At 46.4% G+C, this 9,271-nt stretch overlaps 1 protein-coding gene and 1 pseudogene across 1 annotated transcript; both read right to left on the bottom strand.

The window, feature by feature from the left end:
- Nucleotides 1–407: 407 nt before the first annotated feature.
- Nucleotides 408–1,035, bottom strand: LOC105054359 (transcription factor SAC51-like; annotated as a pseudogene).
- Nucleotides 1,036–2,814: 1,779 nt separating this feature from the next.
- LOC105054126 (homeobox-leucine zipper protein ROC5) lies at nt 2,815–9,065 on the bottom strand. The gene is made up of 9 exons (XM_010935567.4): nt 8,078–9,065; nt 7,701–7,954; nt 7,495–7,612; nt 6,664–7,350; nt 6,290–6,391; nt 5,971–6,186; nt 4,589–4,763; nt 4,109–4,476; nt 2,815–3,379 (listed from the first exon to the last, which is right to left on the bottom strand). Exons 1-9 carry the CDS (start codon nt 8,243–8,245, stop codon nt 3,026–3,028), a joined length of 2,442 nt encoding a protein of 813 aa, XP_010933869.1. The 5' UTR covers nt 8,246–9,065; the 3' UTR covers nt 2,815–3,025.
- Between the last annotated feature and the right edge of the window lie 206 nt (nt 9,066–9,271).

Raw genomic sequence — 9,271 nt, 5'->3', positions numbered from 1 at the left:
TTTTATATTAATATAAATATAATATTTATATTTCTATAAAATTTAGGAGTAAAAAGATATGATCTTATATCTACTAAGAATATAGGCAAAAGTATGCAAATAGCCCCTCAACTTTTTTCAATTGTGCTCCGAAGCCTCTCAACTAAAAAGGTAATAGTTTATGTCTCTTAACTCGTAATAAGTCGGCTATGAAGCCCTTCCGTCAATTTTACCCGTTAATTTGCTGAGTGACTTTATTTTAATCCCTAAAATCACTCAAAATTAATATTTTAATATTTTTAAAATATTTTTTTAGCAAATGCAAAAAGCCCTTCCTTTATAAATATATATATTCTCTACGCCGGCCCTCCCATTCACCTGCGATCACTGTCCCTCCGCTCTTGATGCTGTCAGACCTCTATCTCTCTCTACTTCTCTACGCAGGTCCTCCTATCCATCTGCGATCTCCGCCCCTCTGCCCTCGACACCGTCGATGACCCCTGTTCAACATTCTTTGCCGCCATCTTCATCGAAGAGTGCCCCATGCTTGCTACTTCTTCCTTCTCATCATCATCAGAGTTGAGTGCAGAAGTGCATCGATTTCTTTGGTGTCTTCATGCATCTCCTCGCCACTATGGCCATCAGAAACGTTGGTCTCATTGCTACCCTACATGTCTGATGCTGGATTTATGGACATCGGACTCGTAAACGGGACGCTCAATGAGCTGAAGATTAAGCTCATTTGATCCCCTGATTGATCGAAAATCAAAAATCTCTTTTGAGAATCAGCAAATTCTGTCGGTCCATGGGTGTGGACGGAAGGTGGGATCCATGCTGGTGTCTTCGATAGGGTTCTCTGTGCTTGAAACACAAGTAAAGGAGGGATAGCATTGCTAGAGAAAGCACACCCATAAGAGTTGAAGTGGTAGAAAACATCATGGAATTGGTATTCTGCGGCCCGACAATGGGTTGTCAGAGACTATTCACGTAGATGAAACTACTAAATCGCCATGGTGAGCACAGATAGTAGATCCACGGATCGACATCCTTCTCCATCAACAAAAATCACCAGAGCAATCACCTAAAATACCAGTTTAAATAAATAGCATCACCAAACAATCAAAAAGACAAATAAAATTGTATAGTAGTCAAAAAAAAAAAAAAATTAATGGACTGACTAAAACATAGATTACCGGACAAAAATTAGTTAAGATCGAATGTCCTATCCACAAGAATCTCTTCAACTACAAAGATTCCAACTTTATTTGATGAAGCAAAAGAAAGAGCTGATCTAGGTAACGGGCTTGAGGAGACGACAAAAATACTGACCTGGATCAAGACAAAAATTAAATTCTTAGCATCTTATGCTATTAGAGAAAGCTTAGAAAACTCGAGCTTTGATCTTTAAAACCCTAAAACCAACCCCGATATCCTCCACAAAACATAAAGAGAGAGAGAGAGAGATTGCCTCCTCTTCTTCTGATCTTTTACCTGGCAATCCTATAATGGCTGGAAACAAACTATGATCCCAACGATTATGGAGCCACCGCCCCTCCACCCCCCTCCTCCCGCAATCTTCCTTCGAATCGTGCCGCCGCCTCCCACCCCCCCTTCTTGCTTCTTCTCTACTACAACCCCCGCCCCCCCAACCCACCCGTGCTCGTGCCGCCCCACCCCACAACCTTCCCTTCCTTCTCTCCCACCCCCCATCGACATCCGTGCCCCTTCCTCTGTGCACGTGCCACCACCAACCCTCCCTCCCCCACCCTAGCCTGTGGCTTCTTTTACACGCGCTCTGATCTATCGATAGCAGCCCGACTTCTCTGCAATCTTCTCTCCTCCCGACCTCCGACGCATCACCCATCCCAAATGAACAAATCATTTTTGGGTAAAAAAATAATTAACATATAAAACAAATAAAATCAACAACCTATTAAAAATATTTTAAAAATATTAAAAGATATTTTAAAATAATTTTAAAAATTAAAATAAAATCACATCAATAAACCAACAAACAAAGTTTACAGAAGAACCTTGTAATATTTCAAGTTGAAAGACCGCAATTATAGGATTTTTAGTTGAGAGACACCAAAACACAATTTAAAAAAATTAAAATTATTTACATACTTAAACAAAAATATAATAAATATTTTATATAATTTTTTTAATAAAATAAATACTCAACTAAATATAAATTATTTTATAATTAATCACGTTTTCACGATCAATCAAAGATGTTAAAATTTAATTTTTAAAAAATAATTTTATAAATTTTAAATTTTAAATTATTTATTTATTTATTTATTTATTTTTTTCGCGAAACAAACCCGTTCAAACCCACCGTCACATTCCGAATCTCCAACCCTCACTTCTAGCTTAGAGATGGAACTTTCCAGCTCATTCTTTGGAACCTCTATTTCAGGTCTGAAAGAAAGGAACGATACATTTAATATCTAACTTAACATCAACAAAATGTTGGGCAAACATCTTGCTCCAAGCTATCACAAAACACTGGCAATTTTAAACAAGATAAAACCAAGACAACATTGAAGCACTGACAACAACATGAGTTCATTGTCTACAACTTGTAGCAGCGAAACCAAAATCATAAGACGCAAAAAGAAAACATTACAACTACCGACCAGCATTTTTTTTTTCCATTTTTCCGTTTCGGACATTTTTTTTCCTTCGGAGATGATCAGAGAGCGATCGATGGCAGAACCTGAGTCAATACCCGAACCACCACCATTGCTCCGTGTTAAGGATTATAGTAACGTGCCCCCCTCGTTTCTTTTCCCTCCTATAATCAGCAGTAGCAAGAGACAGCACAAAGGATGCATTCAAACACACTTTAATCTCCTCTAACTTCCCATATCTCCTTACCACTTAGCAAAGGTTTTCACCGCGCGGTTCGTTCTTGACTCGATCCATAGCCATCATCTCTCTCTCTCTCTCTCTCTCTCTCTCTCTCTCTCTCATAATAAGAAAAAAAAAAGGAAAAAAAAAAAAGGCGAAGAGGGAGGCGAAGAGGAAGTTGGTGCAATTACTAAGGTTCACAGTGGAGGGCGGCCTTAATCTTCTGGACGGTGCAGGAGATGAGGTTGTTGACGGTCTCCACCGACTCGACTGAGAGCTTGGCCGTAGGCTGGCTGTTGACCAGGATCTGGAATGCCACCGTCAGAAGCGAACCCCCGACCTTCTGAGGTCCCCCGCCGCCGCCGCCGCCGTCCGGCAGGATGGCGAAGCCCGATGGGAGGAGGGCCACGTAGGCGGAGTCACCGCCGTTCATAACCACGTGCATGGCAGGTATGTCCACCGGCGCGTACACCACCATCGACCCCGACGCGTCCGTGCACGTCTCCTGCAGTATCAGCATGCTGCTCTGGTTTGCGCTCACCGCCTGGTGGACATTGCGTTAATTCCATCACATCCAACAAAAATCCGTCAAAAGATAAACAAATCAACAAAAACAAAAAACTAATTAATCTTAAACAGATGGCGTGCAAAAGTTGAATGAACAAGATACGATGCAGCAACTAGATCTTTATTTTAAATTACACTGTTATGGTATCCAGGGATGCAGTAAAATAAAAAATCGATATTAGCTTAAATTTTCAAAATAGCACGACGATAAAATTCGTAACAAATCTACGTAAATGCCGCCGAGCCAGTGACAGAGTGACATCTTGCCGAAACTTAGCTAAAAGGTTTAAGAAAAAATAATATCAACGTGATCAAGTCAAAGTTGCATAAATAACACTCTTATCGATAATTAAGCGAGATCTCAGAAAGTTAGGGGAAAAGAAGAAGAGAGGAAGGGGCCTCGGCATGGGGAGATCAACTTGACGTCAGAATTGGGAAACGGCAGATGACAGTCGGTCATGTCAACTCCTGTACAGCCTTTCTGCTGATCTCTGCGCCCCCGTTCTCACTTCCCAACGCAGCAGTCTGCTTTACCGCTACCATACAACTTTTTATTTTTCACGAAATTTTTCTAGAAAACTTTTGAACTCACGGAAAGAAGCAAAGGACAGAAAAAGGTAAAAAGCAAACCTGAAAGAGTAACACAGAAATAGAGCGAAAGAAAGATGAGATCGATAGTGGGAAGCAAAGCAATAATGATACTGACGCTGGCACGGAGGAGGGAGACGGCGTTGCCGTGGTCCTGGCCCTTGGCAATGTGGGCCATCTCCTGCATGGGCCCACCGTTCGACAGTATGTCCCACTCGCTCCGGAGCCGCTCATCCCGGAGGAAATCGAACAGCCGCATCGGCGAGACCGGCAGCCACACCGACGTCGCCGCACTCAGCACCACGCCGGGCGGCTCCCCGGGATCGTCCACGCTCTGCCTCGTCATCACCCTCACGTCCTCTCCAATATTCCCCAGGCTCAGCTTGCTCCACTTGTGCGCCGACGACGCGCACACCCCCGCACAGAAATTATCCGTCATCCTCTGCGCCAGCTTCAGCATGCTCCTCCTCCCACTCGCTGTTATAGCTGGTACATGTCATCAAAACCAAACATACGATACGGCATTAACATCCACAACAGGGATCGCGAGTCACCAGAACAAATATATTTGGAACAAATATGTCGTTGTTGGACTTACGGGTGTGGTCTCGGGTTGGGAGGGAGGAGGACATCAGAATGGCGAGGCACTCGCACTGGCGCTGGAGGGTGGCAACCCAACGGCGTGCGCCGAGGCCGAGGCCGGAGCGGAGGAGCGGGCGGTACAGCGGGTGCACCGCGGCCTCGTCGTACTCGGCGTGCTCCACCCATGTGACCTGCGCGCCATCGCGTCGTTAGCTCATTAATGCCCCCGACTGTCACCACCTCCGCATTTACACCGCCGGACCTGGATAGGGCGTCCCGCATGACGCGAGACACTCTACCACACACAGAGGCTAGCACAAGAAGACAAAACACTATACCCGCTCCAGAGCTGCCAACACATGGCGCTGACGGTTGAGGATTAAAAACCGCCCCCACCCACCAAGCTTTTGACCATTAGCATAGCATCGAGATGCGGACCGGAGAGAAAAACCAGTAGATATATAGAAGTAGAGGTAGGACCTCTACTGGTGCATTGGCTAAATAAGCAGTCCTTGGGCAACGCAATGGCCCTGAAACCTGATGGCTAGGGCCTAAGGAACGAAGAGATTGGAGAGAGGACATATATTAATAGCAGAGGGGAACACCGAAGGAACAAGAAATGGGAATAGAAACCATATACATGGAATTGATTCAGTAAACTAGTATCATCTTAAACTTAATTAATGCAAGAAGAAGCTCCGCTTCACGAGGGCTTTGCACCAAAGTCAAAGAGTTAAACGGCTTAATGTGCTTGAGATCCGGGATGGAGGGGGAAGAGGAGGAGAGGCTTCCATGAATTATTATAAAATGGAATCTGGAGGAAGGGGAAATGAGACCGAAACGGAGGACAGGGGCCAAGGCGACGGCCGAGCCTCGATTAGCGGCTTTCAAAATGCGTGGTGAGCGTGCAGAAGCGAGATCGATGAAAAAAAACAAAGCATAACAAAACACATGGATTGAATACGAGACAGTAAGCAACCCAGCGGTGATCCATCCGAGGAGTAGAAGAAGCATCTAAATTCTAAACCTTTTAAAAAAACAAGGAGAAATACGCTTGGGGAGTGCTGTGAATCGAAGCTGGAAGGCATAGAAAATTCATGGTAATCCACAAACCCCGCTGACTGAGATATTAAAAAGAAATAAAGGGCACGAGCGGATTATATTTTATGCAAGCCCGAGATTAGGCCTTGACTAATGTACACAAGCATCCGGCATCCACAACAAATGACACTTGACTTCCAAACCACAAATCCATGATGCATCACAGCTATGGCCACGTATTGGTACTCCAATCAATTCAAAGATGGCAAGGTATATAAAAAATTAAGAAAATCAAAGACTCGTGACTTAGCTTAATGGGATGAGCAGCGGAAGGAAGAGAAGTGTAAGAGTATTCACCTTCGAGTAGCCATTCGGCATGTCCTGGACCACACAACCAGAAGGCAGCCTGCGGCACTTGATATTGGCCGTAGGGGCAGAAGAGTTCTCTCTAATTCCATCAATGGAGACATCGACTACAGCCCACGCACCCTCGGCGATCTGCTTGCAGAATCTAAGGAAATTTACCTCGCGAACCGAAACTAATGGCGAAAGAACCTGGAGCTCCGCATACATCTGGCATCATAGACGGAATGGTTGTAAGAATCGAGTCATATGTGATGGGTACAATTGAACAAACATCTCAAAAAGGAACACCATCAGAAGGCCAGGAACTCACAAGCTGGAGGGTGCCATTTCTGGTACCACCCATGCCACTGGAAATTACTTCAGTGGTGGTGGACCTCGCAATCATACAAGGGAACATATCTGCCCATCGGGCCTGCAGGATGGAAAAGTTTTCACGAGCATAAATAACATATGAATCATGGAAAAACTAAGCAATCATCAGGTCTACCTTGATATGATGATATGATGCCACTTAACCTAAAATAAAAAATAATTCATATTGCAATAGGCTGGGTGCGAGAAAACACCGATAGCACGGATCGATGAGACAAAGAACATGCAGGAGATGATAGCACCAAAACAAGCAACTACTGCACCGATATCCTGAGTCGGAGAGAGCATAGAGGCGCGCAGTGTCTTGCTTACCGCATCCATGAGAGTCTCGACGAGGGCCGAGCTGTTGATGATCACCAAGCCTGTCTCCCTGGTGGCCTCCGACACGAATCCAACAGGCTTCATCCCGATGCAGCGAGGGAAAATCCGCTCGTACTCCTCATCGTCCAGCGTCTCTTTAACCCCTTCTAAGCTTGGAACCCAGAGGGGTTCATCCATCTGGGCCATCTTTACCAGCTCATCCATCGCGGCCAGCGCAAGCTCCAGCAGCATGGTCCTCTCCCTCTCGACCCCACCCATGGAGCAGATAGGCCTCACAGGAGTAATAACACTTCCCAGCGGGCTCGACGCCCCGGTGGGGAAATCAGTGACGACAGGCAAGTTCATGGGCACCGAGCCCAACCCAGCAAATGCGGTCGTGCCGACCGCAAGCTCCAAGCTTGAGTTCAGAATGGGGAGAGGAAGTGGATTGGCCAAGGCTGAAATAGGCTTGCCTAAGAATTTTCCGGCGAGGGCACAGACTCGATCGAGCTCGTCTTTCAGCCGGGCATTCTCGATTCTCAAGTGCTGTTCTTCTAGAGAGATCTCCCCGAGCACCGCCGCGCCGCCGCAGTTGCTGCAGATGGGGTTCCTCATCGCCTCCCTGATCGACATGTTCTCGGCCCGGAGCTTGTCGTTCTCCTGCTTGAGGATCGTGTTCTCGTGGCGTTCCATTTGGGTCTGATTTCAATATTATTGGGAGTCGATCAGAAGATAAACTACAACAAGGAGATCGATACACTACAACAAGAAGATGAAAACCTAGAAACGATAGAGAAATTGAAACCAGGTTTTGTAGGATTCCAGATTGTAGAGTACTAATACCTTCATCTGTGTACGCCGGTTCTGGAACCAGAACTTGACCTGGCGACTCTCCAGGTTGAGCCGTTTGCTGAGCTCGAGCCTTTGTTTCTCGTCCGGGTGAGGGCATTCCTTGAAGAGACTGCAGCGAGGAAATTATCGCTCGGAACCAAAGAAGTGAGAAAATAGTACGTGAGGGAAGAAGAGAATTAAGGAAATGGATGCCTTACGCTTCGAGCTCCTGGATCTGTTGAGGGGTATGGCGGTGGTATCTCTTCTTCTTCCGAGGGTTCTCCTGGTCTATATCGTCGCCGGAGCCGCCTTCAAGGTTCTCGCTCCCCGATTTGCTCTCGTTCTCATCTTCCCTGTGAGTACCCACTGCATCCAAATCCCGTCCTCCTCCTCCTCCACCGTGGCCGCCGCCTCCGGCACCCCCGACGATAGATGCCAGACTCCTGTCGCCTTGCCCTTCCATATTTGTTTGCTGGCGGCCAAGAAGACCACAAACCAAATCAACCAAAAGGACCATCTAGAAATTTTTTTTTTTTTTTTTTTTAACGCAAGAGAGAGAGAGAGAGTGGGGGAGGAATTGATGAGATAGGGTTACCAGGGCGAGGGAGAGGCCAGGGGAGCTGAGCAAGGGCTTGGAGAGGGAGGGGGAGACGAGACGCGGCTGGGAGATGGCGCCCGCGGGCATGGCGGAGCTGCCGTACGGGAAGTCAGCCACGACTCGAGCGCCACCGGAACCACCGTCGAACAATCCACCAAAACTCATCAATGAACCCCTCTTTTTATTCTCTCTTCTCAACACCTCCTCGTCCCCAGCCTGCTTTTATTTGTTTCGCTTACAGCAGCAATACCGGTAGTAGCAGTACTACCAGATCTAGCGGGAGATGGCCGTCTCTCTTTCCAACACAAATTTTCTCAATTTCCCAGAGAAACGATCAAAGCACAAGAGACCAAGAAATAAAACATGATAGAAACTAAAGAAGAAAATAGATTAAGAAGAGATCTAAAGGAACGGAGAGATCAGAGGAGGCAAAAGCATAAACGGGTTATGAACAAATGCCTCCAGCTCCCTCTCCCTCTCCCTCTGTCGCACTAGGGCAGAAAGAAAGAGAAAGAAGCCAAGCGAGCCCGCTAGCACCTCGTTCTCTTTCCGTCTCCCTTTACCTCCCCTACCCCCTCAAAACCCTAAACCAACCCAACCCAAAGCAAAAAATAAATAAAAAAATTGTTTAAAAAAAATCCCCAGAACAAAAGACTCAGCCGCAAGCTTTTTCTCTAGTGCAGGACTCTCGGAGCAAGTAGAGGAAGCTAAGAAAAGAGAGACGCTTCAGAAGCATAGAAATGGCAGGAGGAGTAAAGACGGAAAAGATGGATAAAAAACCCACACATGTGGACTCGAGGCCTCTAAAAACAAAGAAAGAAAATCCCAGAAAAGAGAGAGATGAGCAGTGACAACAAGAGGTGAAAGGCGGGGGGGTCGGTTGACCGTCCCTACCCTCTTTCTCGCAAGAGATAAAAAATAAAGTCAAGCCTCCGGATAAAAAACTGGACTCTAGATAAAAATGAAAGCTCCTCTCACCCTTTTTCCACAGTCCCCCTCCCCCTCCCCCCCCCCCCCCCCCCCCCAACCCCCTTTGAGGTCCCACCCCCGGTAAAAAGCCAAAGCTGGCAACAGAGGAGAAATGGGGAACCCAACAGTGTTTTCAGACCCCTCTCTTGTCCCCTCCTCACCCCAAACCAACCTCCCCTTCCTCTCTCTCTCTCTCTCTCTCTCTCTATCTCTAGCTAGCCA

Source organism: Elaeis guineensis, chromosome 11 (assembly GCF_000442705.2).
Source record: "Elaeis guineensis isolate ETL-2024a chromosome 11, EG11, whole genome shotgun sequence".
NCBI classification, from domain to species: domain Eukaryota; kingdom Viridiplantae; phylum Streptophyta; class Magnoliopsida; order Arecales; family Arecaceae; genus Elaeis; species Elaeis guineensis.
The sequence above is the reverse complement of the archived record's forward strand: the minus strand, read 5'-3'. Positions and strand labels throughout refer to the sequence as shown.

Bases quoted from the DNA above. Each gene is read 5' to 3' on its own strand.
- LOC105054126 (XM_010935567.4), bottom strand. From the start codon at position 8,245: ATGAGTTTTGGTGGATTGTTCGACGGTGGTTCCGGTGGCGCTCGAGTC. The intron at 7,351-7,494 runs GTATTAGTACTC...TATTGAAATCAG, and splicing joins ACCGGCGTACACAGATGAAG to ACCCAAATGGAACGCCACGA. The intron at 6,187-6,289 runs GTGAGTTCCTGG...CTATGATGCCAG, and splicing joins GAAATGGCACCCTCCAGCTT to ATGTATGCGGAGCTCCAGGT.